The 19,535-nt window shown below is 48.4% G+C and overlaps 1 protein-coding gene across 3 annotated transcripts; it reads right to left on the reverse strand.

The window, feature by feature from the left end:
- Positions 1–616: 616 nt before the first annotated feature.
- hid1b (HID1 domain containing b) lies at positions 617–19,318 on the reverse strand. Of its 3 annotated transcripts, none has more exons than XM_034558757.1 (19): positions 19,187–19,318; positions 13,983–14,132; positions 13,342–13,503; positions 11,918–12,040; positions 9,719–9,825; positions 8,168–8,284; positions 7,707–7,938; positions 7,554–7,610; positions 7,335–7,475; positions 6,272–6,359; positions 6,036–6,187; positions 5,866–5,944; positions 5,606–5,770; positions 5,263–5,523; positions 4,727–4,833; positions 4,547–4,633; positions 4,365–4,456; positions 959–1,117; positions 617–870 (listed from the first exon to the last, which is right to left on the reverse strand). In XM_034558757.1, the coding sequence occupies exons 1-19, from the start codon at positions 19,250–19,252 to the stop codon at positions 807–809; spliced, it is 2,409 nt and encodes an 802-aa protein (XP_034414648.1). In that variant the 5' UTR covers positions 19,253–19,318; the 3' UTR covers positions 617–806. The 3 variants fall into 3 exon arrangements, with proteins under 3 accessions (XP_034414648.1, XP_034414649.1, XP_034414645.1); XM_034558758.1 differs by having other exon boundaries at positions 5,302–5,523; positions 6,272–6,362; XM_034558754.1 differs by having other exon boundaries at positions 6,272–6,362.
- Between the last annotated feature and the right edge of the window lie 217 nt (positions 19,319–19,535).

Consider the following 19,535-nt stretch of genomic DNA (forward strand, 5'->3'; position numbering starts at 1 on the left):
TGTTAAAGCTGCATTCTCTCTACTGACCACCAGGGGGCGACTCCTCTGGTTGTATAGAAGTCTATGCTTCACGTGTTAAAGCTGCATTCTCTCTGCTGACCACCAGGGGGCGACTCCTCTGGTTGTATAGAAGTCTATGCTTCACGTGTTAAAGCTGCATTCTCTCTGCTGACCACCAGGGGGCGACTCCTCTGGTTGTATAGAAGTCTATGCTTCACGTGTTAAAGCTGCATTCTCTCTGCTGACCACCAGGGGGCGACTCCTCTGGTTGTATAGAAGTCTATGCTTCATGTGTTAAAGCTGCATTCTCTCTGCTGACCACCAGGGGGCGACTCCTCTGGTTGTATAGAAGTCAATGCTTCATGTGTTGAAGCTGCATTCTCTCTATTTGACGGCTCTAACAGGGCGTTGTCCATGTTTTTTAAATCCTTTCAGTTTCAGTCACTTCAAAGGACGAGATGCCGATCTCAAAACTCCACCAACCGACAGGTGAAGACGACGGTTCCAGGATATTTAAATAAACGTGTTGACTTCGTGCCTTTCATGTCTCAACGTGACGTTGCTCCCGTGCACAAAGAAGTGAATAAATTACTGTTCAACAAATGTCAGATTTCAATGACGACTCAGATTTAATGACCACGTGGCTCATATTACAGGTGTGATACACAGCAGTAAGCGCTTTGACACATTCAGACTTTGAACCCTGAAAACGGATCAAGTTGGAGATCAGAAACACCAGAAAACAACGGAATGTTCCTCGGGGCGTGAAGAAGGTAAACAAAAAAGAAAAGAAAAAAAGAGTCGCTCTAAATCCTCTGGATCTCGAAGAGCCGGATGTCCGTGTCGTACCAGATCGGAGGATCCACGTTGCTGCGGCAACAAGAGAGGAAAAAAATAAGTAATTTACTCAAACTGTGACTTAAACAACTCGACGGGCCGGTTGTCTGAGCGCGTTTACCGTAAGTAGATGACGCCCCACATGTAGGTGCGGAACCACATGGCCGTGCCGGCGTTGGCCTGGTACTTGCGGATGAGGATGGGATGGGGGACGGGCAGCAGGCCCACGAGCGTGCCGTGCTGGAGGAACTTCAGGATCTCCGACTCGTCTGTCAGACCCCTGAAGACGGCGGAGAACGTGAAGAGTTAAAGCTGCACGGATCCATATCTACACTTTAGTCCACAGGGGGCGCCAGAACCAACACTACCACTTTAGTCCACAGGGGGCACCAGAACCAACACTACCACTTTAGTCCACAGGGGGCACCAGAACCAACACTACCACTTTAGTCCACAGGGGGCTCCAGAACCAACACTACCACTTTAGTCCACAGGGGGCACCAGAACCAACACTACCACTTTAGTCCACAGGGGGCACCAGAACCAACACTACCACTTTAGTCCACAGGGGGCACCAGAACCAACACTACCACTTTAGTCCACAGAGGGCACCAGAACCAACACTACCACTTTAGTCCAAAGGGGGCACCAGAACCAACACTACCACTTTAGTCCACAGGGGGCACCAGAACCAACACTACCACTTTAGTCCAAAGGGGGCACCAGAACCAACACTACCACTTTAGTCCAAAGGGGGCACCAGAACCAACACTACCACTTTAGTCCACAGGGGGCACCAGAACCAACACTACCACTTTAGTCCACAGGGGGCACCAGAACCAACACTACCACTTTAGTCCACAGGGGGCACCAGAACCAACACTACCACTTTAGTCCACAGGGGGCACCAGAACCAACACTACCACTTTAGTCCACAGGGGGCACCAGAACCAACACTACCACTTTAGTCCACAGGGGGCACCAGAACCAACACTACCACTTTAGTCCACAGGGGGCACCAGAACCAACACTACCACTTTAGTCCACAGGGGGCACCAGAACCAACACTACCACTTTAGTCCAAAGGGGGCACCAGAACCAACACTACCACTTTAGTCCACAGGGGGCACCAGAACCAACACTACCACTTTAGTCCAAAGGGGGCACCAGAACCAACACTACCACTTTAGTCCAAAGGGGGCACCAGAACCAACACTACCACTTTAGTCCACAGAGGGCACCAGAACCAACACTACCACTTTAGTCCAAAGGGGGCGTCAGAACCAACAGAATCATTTTAGTCCACAGGGGGCGCCAGAACCAACACTACCACTTTAGTCCACAGGGGGCGCCAGAACCAACACTACCACTTTAGTCCACAGGGGGCGCCAGAACCAAGACTACCAATTTAGTCCACAGGGGGCACCAGAACCAACACTACCACTTTAGTCCACAGGGGGCACCAGAACCAACACTACCACTTTAGTCCACAGGGGGCACCAGAACCAACACTACCACTTTAGTCCAAAGGGGGCACCAGAACCAACACTACCACTTTAGTCCACAGGGGGCACCAGAACCAACACTACCACTTTAGTCCAAAGGGGGCACCAGAACCAACACTACCACTTTAGTCCAAAGGGGGCACCAGAACCAACACTACCACTTTAGTCCACAGAGGGCACCAGAACCAACACTACCACTTTAGTCCAAAGGGGGCGTCAGAACCAACAGAATCATTTTAGTCCACAGGGGGCGCCAGAACCAACACTACCACTTTAGTCCACAGGGGGCGCCAGAACCAACACTACCACTTTAGTCCACAGGGGGCGCCAGAACCAAGACTACCAATTTAGTCCACAGGGGGCACCAGAACCAACACTACCACTTTAGTCCACAGGGGGGCACCAGAACCAACACTACCACTTTAGTCCACAGGGGGGCGCCAGAACCAACACTACCACTTTAGTCCACAGGGGGCGCCAGAACCAACACTACCACTTTAGTCCACAGGGGGCGCCAGAACCAAGACTACCAATTTAGTCCACAGGGGGCACCAGAACCAACACTACCACTTTAGTCCACAGGGGGCACCAGAACCAACACTACCACTTTAGTCCACAGGGGGCGCCAGAACCAACACTACCACTTTAGTCCACAGGGGGCACCAGAACCAACACTACCACTTTAGTCCACAGGGGGCGCCAGAACCAACACTACCAATTTAGTCCACAGGGGGGCACCAGAACCAACACTACCACTTTAGTCCACAGGGGGCGCCAGAACCAACACTACCAATTTAGTCCACAGGGGGCACCAGAACCAACACTACCACTTTAGTCCACAGGGGGGCACCAGAACCAACACTACCACTTTAGTCCACAGGGGGCGCCAGAACCAACACTACCACTTTAGTCCACAAGGGGCACCAGAACCAACACTACCACTTTAGTCCACAGGGGGCACCAGAACCAACACTACCACTTTAGTCCACAGGGGGGCGCCAGAACCAACACTACCACTTTAGTCCACAGGGGGCGCCAGAACCAACACTACCACTTTAGTCCACAGGGGGCACCAGAACCAACACTACCACTTTAGTCCACAGGGGGCACCAGAACCAACACTACCACTTTAGTCCACAGGGGGCACCAGAACCAACACTACCACTTTAGTCCACAGGGGGCGCCAGAACCAACACTACCACTTTAGTCCACAGGGGGCACCAGAACCAACACTACCACTTTAGTCCACAGGGGGCGCCAGAACCAACACTACCACTTTAGTCCACAGGGGGCACCAGAACCAACACTACCACTTTAGTCCACAGAGGGCACCAGAACCAACACTACCACTTTAGTCCACAGGGGGCGCCAGAACCAACACTACCACTTTAGTCCACAGAGGGCACCAGAACCAACACTACCACTTTAGTCCACAGGGGGCGCCAGAACCAACACTACCACTTTAGTCCACAGGGGGCACCAGAACCAACACTACCACTTTAGTCCACAGGGGGCACCAAAACCAACACTACCACTTTAGTCCACAGAGGGCACCAGAACCAACACTACCACTTTAGTCCACAGGGGGCACCAGAACCAACACTACCACTTTAGTCCACAGGGGGCGTCAGAACCAACACTACCACTTTAGTCCACAGAGGGCACCAGAACCAACACTACCACTTTAGTCCACAGGGGGCACCAGAACCAACACTACCACTTTAGTTCACAGGGGGCGACATAACCAACAGTACCACTTTAGTCCACAGGGGGCACCAGAACCAACACTACCACTTTAGTCCACAGGGGGCGCCAGAAGCAACACGACATGAGGTTCTTCTTAGTGGTCTCTTTACTGATGTGAGTCATGTATAGAGGATCAGGATTAAACTGAGACGGTTTCATAACCAGTTAAAAGTTCCTCACACTAACTTTATAATATCTCTTTCACAGATAAAAACATTTAAAGAATTGTTCCAAAGTGAAAATAGTATTTTGTTGCAGCTTAGCTCCGTGTCTTACTTGTCGATGCAAATCTTCTCCACCTGAGGGACCAGCACCTGGAGCAGCCGCATGATGGTCTGCAGAGGGAGCTTGGCCTTCCATGACACCACCTGGAGGACACCAGCAGCATGATGGAGGGTGGGGTGAAGACAGGAGGGTGGGGGTGGGGGGTGCAAACAGCTGACACGGCGTCTACTCACCCAGTCCGTGTTGGCGCTCCACGCCGCCGATGGCGAGGACATGCTCGACAACCGGCTCCTCGCTGCCTCCGACTCTGCGCGGTTGACCTTTTCAAAATAAAAGCACAGGGAGGAGGGGGAGGGGGGGGGGTCACTTTGACTGCAGAGAGAAGCGTGAGGCAGACGTGGAGGCCGGCGTACCTCGGGCGCCGTGTCGCCGGCTGGCGTCCGCGGTGCGTCCGAGTGATGCAGAGGCATCATGGTGCCGTCCAGGCTCACCTGGGACTTCTCCGTTATCTTATCGATTCCTGAGGGACGCAAGAAAAAGATGCAGGGAAAGGAAAGAATGATTTTTTTGTCATATATATAAAAAATTATAAATATATATATATATATTTATTGTATAAATATATACAAATTATATCTAATTAAAAAAATATATCTAATTAAAACATATATAAACATTTTAATATATCAAAAATAATATTATATATATATATATATATATAAAAAGAGTCTCTATGCACTCTTTCACTCCTTTATAAAGCATTTTATATTGACTTTTACGCATCATAATACTTCATAATTGCTGTATTATAATTCTCATAGTTCACTGTTTACATGTTTAGGGTTCATACAAAGAAAGTAAACTAGTTTTTAGACGCTTTAGAAAACAGGAAGTCTCCATTTGAGTGAATATTTTGCAGCCAAATCAATAAGTGTACATGACATTCAACCTTCTTTAGATAACCGCCTCCGAAGGGGTGAAGACCTACTGGGAGTGGCCTCCAGGCTGGTCTTGAGGGTTCCGGGCTCGTTGGGAGCTGCAGCTCCGGAGCCCTCTGCGCTCTCCGTGTCCGTGGAGTTGCTCCTGGACACCGTGGACTTCGTCTTCCTCTGGAGCGCCTTCTGGATGGACGCCGCGTCGGACGGCAGGTTGGCCAGCTGGTGGAAGATGTTGCGCTTCCTGATGACGGCGTACACCAGGTTGCAGTTACCTGAGAAGGGAGACGTCAGGTGACCGGGTGGAGGAGGAGGAGGAGGCACCGCCGCCACGGGTTTCATCATTCTGACTCTCACCGTCGAACTGGTACTGGATGATGTTGTTGAAGACCTCCAGCAGGAAGAAGACCAGGTGGTGGTTCTGCTGGGAGGAGAAGAGGAACCAGGGCGTGGAGAAGGCCTCCAGGAGGTGCAGCAGCTTGTTGGCCGCCAACATGGACAGGCTCTTCAGATAAGGAGAAACTGATGGAGCAAACAGATGGCTTTTACATAAATAAAAAAATAAACACTCCTCCATCTTAACCACAAGAGGGCGGCGTTGCCTCCTCCACGCTCACCGTTCACGATGATCGTGAGCAGGCAGTCGAACAGAGGCTGCAGCCGCTGGTGTCCGGCGCTGATGATCTTATGGAAGATCTGAACACAAAGAGGGGAACATGCGTTTACAGTTATGGATGGAGAAGAGCACTCGTTCCTTCAGGGGCGTTTAAACATCCCGTGACGTCACCAGGATGAGCAGGTCGGCGTGGGTTCCCGTGAAGACGGGGATGTCCATCGGGACGCGGAGCGCGTACGGCTTGTTCAGGCGCACGCCGAAGTTCCTCTCTCCGCTCAGCAGCAGGAGGATGAACACGCCGATGTGCATGAGGCCCACGCGAGCTGCCGACGACAAGCATTTCATTTACTCACCTCCGTTAGCGTCGCCTCGCCGCGGCGTTCACAATCGTCAAACCGTGGACTCACACTGATCCGCTCTGGCGTCGTCCAGGCTGAAGAGGATGGGAACCAGCACGTCCAGCACGTCGCTGCTCTTCAGCACGAAGAACAGGAACTTCTAAAAAAAGACAACGGTGAACTTAGTCAGTTACTCCTGACCACCAGGGGGCGACTCCTCTGGTTGTATAGAAGTCTATGCTTCATGTGTTAAAGCTGCATTCTCTCTCCTGACCACCAGGGGGCGACTCCTCTGGTTGTATAGAAGTCTATGCTTCATGTGTTAAAGCTGCATTCTCTCTCCTGACCACCAGGGGGCGACTCCTCTGGTTGTATAGAAGTCTATGCTTCATGTGTTAAAGCTGCATTCTCTCTCCTGACCACCAGGGGGCGACTCCTCTGGTTGTATAGAAGTCTATGCTTCATGTGTTAAAGCTGCATTCTCTCTCCTGACCACCAGGGGGCGACTCCTCTGGTTGTATAGAAGTCTATGCTTCATGTGTTAAAGCTGCATTCTCTCTACTGACCACCAGGGGGCGACTCCTCTGGTTGTATAGAAGTCTATGCTTCATGTGTTAAAGCTGCATTCTCTCTCCTGACCACCAGGGGGCGACTCCTCTGGTTGTATAGAAGTCTATGCTTCATGTGTTAAAGCTGCATTCTCTCTCCTGACCACCAGGGGGCGACTCCTCTGGTTGTATAGAAGTCTATGATTCATGTGTTAAAGCTGCATTCTCTCTCCTGACCACCAGGGGGCGACTCCTCTGGTTGTATAGAAGTCTATGCTTCATGTGTTAAAGCTGCATTCTCTCTCCTGACCACCATGGGGCGACTCCTCTGGTTGTATAGAAGTCTATGCTTCAAAATAATAAAAATATAAATAATGCATATTTGTTGTGCTGTTTATCCTTCCAGGTTGTTTTCTTGTTGTCTGATGCTCAAAGTTAGCGGCCTTAGCTTCTGCTCCCCTGGATGGAGAGACGGATCAACTCAAATACTGTCGGCAGGTTTCGTTTGCGATGAAGAAAATCGTTCTTCTGCGTTCTAATTCCCCCGTATTGTTTAAATAAGGTGGTCGTTTTCATTCATTCACCTTGTTGAAGTCACAGAACTTCCAGAAGAGGATCAGCAGCTCCTGGTGGAACTGGATCTTCTTGGCGGAGTGAGGCAGGTACGTCTGGACCAGAGGGTTGTTCATGAGCCGAGCCAGACCCTTCAGGATGAAGCTCAGGTCCTGACGAACACAACGCAGGGTTAACACCTGGGAGCGCCGCCCCGTACGCACCTGCTCCGGGGTTTGGCTTCACCTCACCTCCTCTCGGTGGATCCTGGAGAGATAATTCACAAAGAGGTTCTCGGGTCCCGCTGGCTGGAAAATAGACGAGAGAGAGAGGATTAAAAATTTTTTTAATAAAAAAATACGTTTAATAAGCGTTCGGTGACTCAATGACGACAATGAACTCACCTCCGTCTCCTCCTCCTCGGAGGGGGTCGCCGAGGCGCTCAGGGCCAGGAGGGCGGAGCTGAAGGCCGAGCCGCCCTCGTGCTCCAGGGTCACGATGAGGATCTGGACCGCCTGCTCCACCAGCTGCTCCCGGTAGTCCGAGAACATCAGGTGGTTGTACGGCACGCCGAAGCCGACGGGGTCGTAGGCGCACACCACGTTGAGCAGGGAGGTGAACAGAGGCAGCGCATGCCTGGGGGGGGGGGGGGGTAATCTACTTTAATCTACTTTAACATGGTCCTCTCCCGTACTTTTGCAGTGACTATTACAATAAATGTCATCACTTTGTCATTTCACCCCGTTGGACATTTTAAGAGAACATTGTCGTAACCAGAAGTCCAGGTGGGCAAAGAGGTGAGTGAAGTTCTGAGGAAACACAGACCTCTCTGTGGAGGAGGACGCACATACGAGGGACCCGCTACCTGTTTTCTGTGGAGCAGAAGAAGGACACCCAGGGGTTGAGGCTCCGCCTCTCAGAGGACGGGGGCAGGTACATGGCCTCAGACAGACAGGTGAGCAGCAACTTCAGCAGCTCCGTCCTGAACCAATAGGAACACAGGACGAGACATCACACACATATATGTGTGTGTGTGTGTGTGTGTGTGTGTATACATATACACACACACACACACACACACACACGCAGGTCAAACAAGAAAAAGAAAAAAAAAATCACACAAGCAAGATGAACTGACACACAAAAGCAGAGCCAGTGCTCCACCTTCTCCACCTGCTCCACCTTCTCCACCTGCTCCACCTTCTCCTTCTCCACCTGCACCTTCTCCACCTGCTCCACCTTCTCCACCTTCTCCTTCTCCACCTGCACCTTCTCCACCTGCTCCACCTTCTCCACCTGCACCTTCTCCACCTGCTCCATCTTCTCCACCTACTCCTTCTCCACCTGCTCCATCTTCTCCACCTGCTCCATCTGCTCCACCTTCCCCACCTGCTCCTTCTCCACCTTCTCCTCCACCTTCCCCACCTGCTCCTTCTCCTCCTTCTCCACCTGCTCCTTCTCCTCATTCTCCTCCTTCTCCACCTGCTCCATCTTCCCCACCTGCTCCACCTTCTCCACCTGCTCCTCCTTCCCCAACTTCTCCTTCTCCACCTTCTCCTCCTTCCCCACCTTCTCCACCTGCTCCACCTTCTCCACCTGCTCCACCTGCTCCATCTGCTGCTCCTTCCCCACCTTCTCCACCTGCTCCACCTTCTCCTTCTCCACCTGCACCTTCTCCACCTGCTCCACCTTCTCCACCTGCTCCATCTTCTCCACCTACTCCTTCTCCACCTGCTCCATCTGCTCCACCTTCTCCTCCTTCCCCACCTGCTCCTTCTCCACCTTCTCCACCTTCCCCACCTGCTCCTTCTCCACCTTCTCCTCCTTCTCCACCTTCTCCACCTACTCCTTCTCCACCTGCTCCATCTGCTCCACCTTCTCCACCTTCTCCTCCTTCCCCACCTGCTCCTTCTCCACCTTCTCCACCTTCCCCACCTGCTCCTTCTCCACCTTCTCCTCCTTCTCCACCTGCTCCATCTTCTCCACCTACTCCTTCTCCACCTGCTCCATCTTCTCCACCTGCTCCATCTGCTCCACCTTCCCCACCTGCTCCTTCTCCACCTTCTCCTCCACCTTCCCCACCTGCTCCTTCTCCTTCTCCACCTGCTCCTTCTCCTCATTCTCCTCCTTCTCCACCTTCCCCACCTGCTCCATCTTCCCCACCTGCTCCACCTTCTCCACCTGCTCCTTCTTCCCCAACTTCTCCTTCTCCACCTTCTCCTCCTTCCCCACCTTCTCCTTCTCCACCTTCTCCACCTTCTCCTCCTTCTCCACCTTCTCCTTCTCCACCTTCTCCACCTGCTCCTCCTTCTCCACCTGCTCCATCTTCCCCACCTGCTCCACCTTCTCCTTCTCCACCTGCTCCACCTGCTCCATCTTCCACACCTGCTCCTCCTTCTCCTCCTGCCAGTCTCACCTGTTGAGGTCGTGGACGTAGTTGAGCGGAGGCGACTGAGCGAAGCCGACTCCGGCCTCCCAGATGTACTCGCAGCTGTCGATGGATCGAATGTCCTCGGCCGAGTCCTGCAGAACGAGGCATGTTGGCCACTCTCATTAATCAAGTCTTTAAAACACAAACCCTCTAATTATACATTTTACATGTGTTGACTGAAAATGTAATCAGTCTGTTTAATAAAAATAAAAGTAGCTTTTAAAGTAAAGTCAAAACAGTGTAGAAATTGTCTTTAATTGAAGGTAAATTACAACCAGGATGAAACTTTAAGCCAAAACAAACACAAAGTATCGTGAACCGTGATATTTAACACAGTTCATCTTAATTATTCATAGATTTATTCTGCTTGTGACATTCATATTTGCCCGATGCTCAACGTCTCACTCCTTCTCCCCGTGTTGAGACAAGCTGACGTTATCTCCGGAGACACCTCCGCCCGATAGCAGGGCGCCACAAATAGACGACGCGCCGCCTTGTTCCCCGCGAGGGAACCGACGGCAGCGGACTCAGAACGTAGAACGTCACAAAGAGAACCAAATGGCTTCGTTTCAAAGAGCTCTCAGCTTCCAAGAAATACAAAGAAAAAGGGAACATTTCTGGAAAACATCAATTTTATGCAACATGTGGGTTTTTTTTTCTCTCGTCCAACTGGAAAAACGTTGGATGTCGGCCATTATTTAAACTGAACCCCGGGGCCACAGTCTGTTTCAAGTGAGGCCCAAAGAGACCAAAACTACACAGACGACAACCAAAAAGAGTCAGAATACGACCACAAAGAGACAGAAAAACATAAAGAGTCAGAATACGACCACAAAGAGACACCAAAACCTCTCAAAGAGATTCAAAACTACCAAAACAGACGGAATAAAAATAGAAAAGAGACAAAAAAACATAACAAGACTCATAATACGACCACAAAGAGACACGAAATGTCTACGAAGAGATGTAAACCGACCAAAAACAAAACAGTTTATGACTACAAAGAGACACAAAACAACCACAAGATACATAATACGACCACAAAGAGACACAAAAAACACCCACAAATACCATCAAGAATACCTCGGATACAAAACAACAACAAAAAAACAGACAGAAAATGTCCTCAAAGAGACAAACAGACAGAAAACAACCACAAAGAGCCTCGAAAAGACGTCTCAAACGACCAAAAAGAGAAACAAAATGGCCACAGTGACGCGTCTGGTGGCTCTGGTTCTCATGGAGGAGGCGTGAGGCGTTCAGGGGCCCATCGTCCCCTAAACCGTTGACGCGTGGGAACTGACCCTTCACTGACCCTGGGAAGTGTTTCCTGGGAAGCTCCAATCTCTGATGTTTCCATGTATACGTGCACGCTTCAGGGGAGTGAGGAGTGAGGAGTGAGGGAGGAGTGAGGGAGGGAGAGAGGAGTGAGGAGGGAGGAGTGAGGAGTGAGGAGTGAGGAGGGAGGAGTGCGGAGGGAGGAGTGAGGGAGGAGTGAGGAGTGAGGAGGGAGGGAGGAGTGAGGAGGGAGTAGTGAGGAGGGAGGGAGGAGTGAGGAGGGAGGAGTGAGGAGGGAGGAGGGAGGAGAGGAGTGAGGAGTGAGGAGGGAGGAGTGAGTAGTGAGGAGGGAGGGAGGGAGGAGTGAGGAGTGAGGAGTGAGGAGTGAGGAGGGAGGAGAGGAGTGAGGAGTGAGGAGGGAGGAGTGAGTAGTGAGGAGGGAGGGAGGGAGGAGTGAGGAGTGAGGAGTGAGGAGGGAGGGAGGAGTGAGGAGTGAGGAGTGAGGAGTGAGGAGTGAGGAGTGAGGAGAGGAGTGAGTAGTGGTCTGATCACAGAGGGGTTCACAGGACCTGCTGGAGAGCCATGTTTCGGTCGCCTCCCATGCAGCTCTGGATGTTTGCTCAACGCCACCGAGACGTGTCCACCCTGTGCTCCTCAGCCCAGTTGACAAACATGGCCGCCGCCCCTCCTCCCCCTCCTCCTCCTCCTCCTCCCTCTGGAGTCACTCATTAACTGCAGCTACCGCCTGAGAAGGTCGTGTGAAGGCGATAACAGGCGCTAAGTGGCTCCGACCGCCGCGGGGGAATAAACAACAGGTTATTGACTCTGTTGCTCAAGGCAAGTAAACACAGGAGCAGGAGCACAGAGCACTGTGGTTAGCCTAGCTTAGCATAAACAGGGACTCACCGGGCCGCTCTTCTTGCGGCTCTGGGCCGTGAAGTCCGGGCAGAAGAGCAGGTCGGCGATGGCCAGCAGCAAAGATTCAGCCAGCGGCCGAGCGTCGTCTTCACGGGCGTCTTCGTCCAAACGCTGGAGGAAAGAAACGGGCGAGTTAAAGAGGTTTTAGTCGACAGGCTAGCCGTTCCCCTCCGCTTCCAGTCTTTGTGCTAAGCTAAGCTAACCGGCTGCAGCTACACGTGTGCGGACATTTAAAAAAAGGGTATCAATCGTCTCACAGCCGGAAACTAGATTCAAACACGACGCGTCGAAATATTAAAAACAGCAGTGAGTAACGCCTTCTTTACAGATGTTTCCGTTATTGTGTCCACGCCACCCGTCCAGAGAAGTTTTAGTTTAAGTCAAAATGAATTAACCGCAAACAACACGCGAGTCTGTTCCGCCTGCTGCAGCTCAAGAGTCCCACACTTTGATGAAGACATTGAATCCCTCTTTAATGCCACTGGCCAGGAGGGTGGGGGGTGGGGGGGGGGGGGTGGGGGTACAATATGGGCAGTGTTTGGATTGTGGGTCCCAACGGTGACCAGGTAACCAGAGAACCATCAGGGGGGGGGGGCTCCGGCTCTGAGAATCACTTCTCGCCGCTGGAGGATCTCAAAAGGTCCTCAAAGGTCCTCTGAAGATCAAACCCTGCAGACCGCCTCCCGACTTTAAAAAACTAACCAAACAGCTTCTTCTTTTTATTTTGTTTTATCTCTCACTGAAACCACCCTAACCCAAGATGTTTAAAAAGTCACTCAGACGGACACACGGACCGTGGAGGTCAAGGACCACTGAGTTTGACCTTGAGGACCACTGAGTTTGACCTTGAGGACCACTGAGTTTGACCTTGAGGACCACTGAGTTTGACCTTGAGCTCATCCGAGTTTGATCCCTCGAGCTCGACTCCCTTCTGAAACAACTTTTCACCCGATTGCGTCACCTTGAGACGTTCATGGTTGATGATTGGTGGTGCTAAACATTAGCATGTTAGCATTGTGAGCCAGACTTATTATTATTATTATTATTATTATTATTATTATGTATTGATGAAGAAACGCGTCGTCGTTTCAGTTATTTTGGTCTTGAATGTGTTTCCATTGTTTGGTCTAAAGACACGTTGATGATGTCACCGCTTTGTTTTCACCTTGAACTGAAAATAGCTTTTTTTTAAAATGACTTCCTGTCAAACAGTAATTTAGTTAATGAGACTGGAGAAGGAACACGAACACACACACACACACACACACACACACACACACACACACACACACACACACACACACACACACACACACACACACACACACACACACACACACACACACACACACACACACACACACACACACACACACACACACACACACACACACTCACACACACACTCGTACCCCGGCCCCCGGCACCGTGGACCAGAAGAAGCCTCTCCAGTCGGCGTCCTCGAAGATGTACGGCAGGATGCGCGTGAGCAGGCGCGTGCAGTTCAGCACCGTCTGACGCTGCTTCTCCGACCGGCAGCCGGAGTCGGCGCTTTGAACCAGACGCTCCACGGCCTGGTGGTGGGAGGGGGGTGGGGTGGGGGGGGGGGGGTGCGTTCAGGGTCACTCTGTTCGGTACATCCCCAACATGTAAACTTCATAGATTCTAACGCTTTAATTCTGTTCTTCTGAGGAAATCCAGGAGGTCATCCGGTTATATTAATCTTGTCATATTAATCTTAATTCACACTTCAGATAAATGAGGAAATACAAAAAAATAAATGATCTTGTTCTTGACCATGATCTCCACGACAAACTGAAGAAATAATAAATGTTCAGTGAAACAGAATCAAATAACAAGAAGAAACATGGAAACAAACAATCAGTTGTAAGAGTCCAGACATTTGAGTCTTATTTTAAACCCACGCCTGCTCTTCTTAAATGACCTTTGACCTTTACCAACGCTGAGCGGTGTGACGTTCACTGAGAGGTGTAAAGTGTGGGAACAACAAACAGCAGCATTCCTGTGACGCCGTCTCCAGGACGCGGCTCACCTTGTAGCACAGGGTTGCCAGGTTGGACGGAGACTCCTCTCTCACGGCTCGGATCTCGGCCGCCGGCACCAGAGCGAAGACGTCCTGCACGGTGGTGGAGGAGTCGGCCCAGAACTGGTCCCAGAAGGCATCGTCTGAGGCCTCTACGGGCTGCAGGAGGGGACACACAGTACGGCCGTGTAAATTATATATATATATATATATATATATATATATATATATATATATATATATATATATATATATACACACACACACCTCAGAGAGAGATAAAACACTACAAAGAAATATTAAACAACCACAAAGAGACACAACATGACCACAAAGAGACACACAATGTCCAACAAGAAACACAACATGACCACAAAGACACACCATTAACACAAAATGACACAAAATTACCACAAAGAGACACAACATGACCACAAAGAGACACAAACTGACCACAAAGAGACACACAATGTCCAACAAGAAACACAACATGACCACAAAGAGACTACACAGAGACATAACATGACCACAAAGAGACACAACATGACCACAAAGAGACACAAACTGACCACAAAGAGACTACACAGAGACATAACATGACCACAAAGAGACACAACATGACCACAAAGAGACACAACATGAACACAAAGAGACACAAACTGACCACAAAGAGACTACACAGAGACATAACATGACCACAAAGAGACACAACATGACCACAAAGAGACACAAAATGACCACAAAGAGACACAAACTGACCACAAAGAGTCACAACATGACCACAAAGAGACACAAACTGACCACAAAGAGACATAACATGACCACAAAGAGACACAACATGACCACAAAGAGACACAAACTGACCACAAAGAGACACAACATGACCAAAGAGACACAAAGAGACATAACATGACCACAAAGAGACACAAACTGACCACAAAGAGACACAACATGACCAAAGAGACACAACATGACTACAAAGAGACATAACATGACCACAAAGAGACACAAACTGACCACAAAGAAACACAACATGACCACAAAGAGACACAAACTGACCACAAAGAGACACAAACTGACCACAAAGAGACACAACCACAAAGAGACACAACATGAACACAAAGAGACACAAACTGACCACAAAGACACTACACAGAGACATAACATGACCACAAAGAGACACAACATGACCACAAAGAGACACAAAATGACCACAAAGAGACACAGAGTGACCACAAAGAGTCACAACATGACCACAAAGAGACACAAACTGACCACAAAGAGACACAACATGACCACAAAGAGACACAACATGACCACAAAGAGACACAACATGACCACAAAGAGACACAACATGACCACAAAGAGACACAACATGACCACAAAGAGACACAACATGACCACAAAGAGACACAACATGACCACAAAGAGACACAAACTGACCACAAAGAGACACAACATGACCAAAGAGACACAACATGACTACAAAGAGACATAACATGACCATAAAGAGACACAAACTGACCACAAAGAGACACAACATGACCACAAAGAGACACAAACTGACCACAAAGAGTCACAACATGACCACAAAGAGACACAACATGACCACAAAGAGACACAAACTGACCACAAAGAGACACAACATGACCAAAGAGACACAACATGACTACAAAGAGACATAACATGACCACAAAGAAACACCAACTGACCACAAAGAGACACAACATGACCACAAAGAGACACAAACTGACCACAAAGTGTCACAACATGACCACAAAGAGACACATGACCACAAAGAGACACAAACTGACCACAGAGACACAAACTGACCACAAAGAGACACAACATGACCACAAAGAGACACAAACTGACCACAAAGAGACACAACATGACCAAAGAGACACAACATGACTACAAAGAGACATAACATGACCACAAAGAGACACAAACTGACCACAAAGAAACACAACATGACCACAAAGAGACACAAACTGACCACAAAGAGACACAAACTGACCACAAAGAGACACAACCACAAAGAGACACAACATGAACACAAAGAGACACAAACTGACCACAAAGACACTACACAGAGACATAACATGACCACAAAGAGACACAACATGACCACAAAGAGACACAACATGGCAACAAAGAGACACAACATGACCACAAAGAGTCACAACATGACCACAAAGAGACACATGGCAACAAAGAGACACAACATGACCACAAAGAGACACAACATGACCACAAAGAGACACAACATGACCACAAAGAGACACAACATGACCACAAAGAGACACAAACTGACCACAAAGAGACACAACATGACCACAAAGAGACACAACATGACCACAAAGAGACACAAACTGACCACAAAGAGACACAACATGACCAAAGAGACACAACATGACTACAAAGAGACATAACATGACCATAAAGAGACACAAACTGACCACAAAGAGACACAACATGACCACAAAGAGACACAAACTGACCACAAAGAGTCACAACATGACCACAAAGAGACACAACATGACCACAAAGAGACACAAACTGACCACAAAGAGACACAACATGACCAAAGAGACACAACATGACTACAAAGAGACATAACATGACCACAAAGAAACACCAACTGACCACAAAGAGACACAACATGACCACAAAGAGACACAAACTGACCACAAAGTGTCACAACATGACCACAAAGAGACACATGACCACAAAGAGACACAAACTGACCACAGAGACACAAACTGACCACAAAGAGACACAACATGACCACAAAGAGACACAAACTGACCACAAAGAGACACAACATGACCACAAAGAGACACAAACTGACCACAAAGAGACACAACATGACCAAAGAGACACAACATGACTACAAAGAGACATAACATGACCACAAAGAGACACAAACTGACCACAAAGAGACACAACATGACCACAAAGAGACACAACATGACTACAAAGAGACACAAAAGATACACCATTAACACAAAATGACACAAAACGACCACGAGACACAAACTGACCACAAAGAGACACAAAAGACACACCATTAACACAAAATGACAAAAAATGACCACAAAGAGACACAAACTGACCACAAAGAGTCACAACATGACCACAAAGAGACAAATGACCACAAAGAGACACAACATGACCACAAAGAGACACAAACTGACCACAAAGAGACACAAACTGACCACAAAGAGACACAACATGACCACAAAGAGACACAAACTGACCACAAAGAGACACAGCATGACCACAAAGAGACACAAACTGACCACAAAGAGACACAACATGACCAAAGAGACACAACATGACTACAACGAGACATAACATGACCACAAAGAGACACAAACTGACCACAAAGAGACACAACATGACCACAAAGAGACACAACATGACCACAAAGAGACACAAACTGACCACAAAGACACAAAAGACACACCATTAACACAAAATGACACAAAACGACCACAACGAGACACAAACTGACCACAAAGAGACACAAAAGACACACCATTAACACAAAATGACAAAAAATGACCACAAAGAGACACAAACTGACCACAAAGAGACACAACATGACCACAAAGAGACACAAACTGACCACAAAGAGACACAACATGACCAAAGAGACACAACATGACTACAAAGAGACATAACATGACCACAAAGAGACACAAACTGACCACAAAGAGACACAACATGACCACAAAGAGACACAACATGACTACAAAGAGACACAAAAGACACACCATTAACACAAAATGACAAAAAATGACCACAAAGAGACACAAACTGACCACAAAGAGTGACAACATGACCACAAAGAGACACATGACCACAAAGAGACACAACATGACCACAAAGAGACACAAACTGACCACAAAGAGACACAACATGACCACAAAGAGACACAAACTGACCACAAAGAGACACAACATGACCACAAAGAGACACAAACTGACCACAAAGAGACACAGCATGACCACAAAGAGACACAAACTGACCACAAAGAGACACAACATGACCAAAGAGACACAACATGACTACAAAGAGACATAACATGACCACAAAGAGACACAAACTGACCACAAAGAGACACAACATGACCACAAAGAGACACAACATGACTACAAAGAGACACAAAAGACACACCATTAACACAAAATGACAAAAAATGACCACAAAGAGACACAAACTGACACAACATCCGGTGAATCCAGCAGCACCGTCAGAGTTCTAACACACTTCAGATTCATGTCAACACAAAAGCTGTAACGTCCGTCTGCGTGATATTCCTTCTTTAAGGAGTATGATCTCATCATGTCTTCTATTTTAATACCTCAATGCTTTACTCCCCAACTTGTGTTATGAGGTCACATACTCTTCTTAAGAACTGTATTTAAGTTTCTTTACTTTGGCTCAACTACATTTAATATTTACATTTATGTGACAGAAGTAGTTCATGTTTACTCTCTAATAAATGTCTCATATTAATTTTAAATCTACTTTCAGGCAGCAGCTAATTGTGCTTTTCATTCCCAATTAATCTGCCAGTTATGTTCTCGATTCATTAATTAATTAATTATCATCTTAAAAGCTCAGTAAATAGTGCAAAATGCCCAAAGTGACATCTTTAAATGTTTTGTGCCCCCAAAAATATTCATGTATACCATCACATACAAATTATTCAATGTTTATCTTAAGAGAAAATGTCTCTAACATTAAATCGATGGTCAGAATATCGAGCAGTGACGTCATGTGGTTAGTTCCACTTTAAATGCACCTGCCAGGTAAACACGTCAGAAGCCTGCAGGGGAGGAATGACATGTTATAATTCACGCGTGACGTGTTCAACTTATTATGGGATGTTTTTTAAAATAAAATAAAACATGAATATGAAAGACTGGGATCATCCAGACGGATAAAATTAGTGTTTCCAGCTCAAATATCTCCAGAAATATTAAATATTTCTGGAGATATTTGGTATTTTGGGTGGAAATCCTCTTGAATAAACCGACTGCGGTGTTCTGCTGGTTTCCCCCACACTTTGGTGTCATATTTGGGGCAGTTCGGGCCACCATCTGGCGCTCCAACTTTATCTCCACGAGCTCCATTTAACGCGCAAAACGCTCGACGCGCGTGCCTGCGCGTGCACGGCGTTTAGTAGTACAGACACCGACCTGCGTCTTGGTGGTGAGCTGGATCACCGCCTTCCTGAAGTGGAGCTTGGTGTCGGTGTTCCCCATGCTGCGTGCTGCTCGCTCCGGGTCCGTGAAGGAGGATAATCTCCCTCATCCACCGCTGACAGCCGCTCTGCGCTCGTGCTGCGTTCAGGCGCTGCTCGGAAAACTCCAGCTTCGGGAGAGTGTACGCCAGAAAGCGTGTAAAGAAATGACTTCTTACGGTGTTGTGGTTGTTTTCAACAACAAACAGTGAGATACTGTTTTGTGCTGCAGCCGTTAAAATATATTTGATAGATTATTAAAATATGCATTATATACACTTCAAATTAAAAAATAAACACACACA

This window comes from Cyclopterus lumpus, chromosome 19, assembly GCF_009769545.1.
Source record: "Cyclopterus lumpus isolate fCycLum1 chromosome 19, fCycLum1.pri, whole genome shotgun sequence".
Lineage (NCBI taxonomy): Eukaryota > Metazoa > Chordata > Actinopteri > Perciformes > Cyclopteridae > Cyclopterus > Cyclopterus lumpus.

Excerpts from the sequence above, each read along its gene's own strand:
- hid1b (XM_034558754.1), bottom strand. The coding sequence starts at position 19,252 with ATGGGGAACACCGACACCAAGCTCCACTTCAGGAAGGCGGTGATCCAG. Across the intron at positions 5,524-5,605 it reads CATCCAGTACCAGTTCGACG|GTAACTGCAACCTGGTGTAC; the intron begins GTGAGAGTCAGA and ends CTCCCTTCTCAG. Across the intron at positions 4,457-4,546 it reads GGAGCGCCAACACGGACTGG|GTGGTGTCATGGAAGGCCAA; the intron begins GTGAGTAGACGC and ends GGTGTCCTCCAG.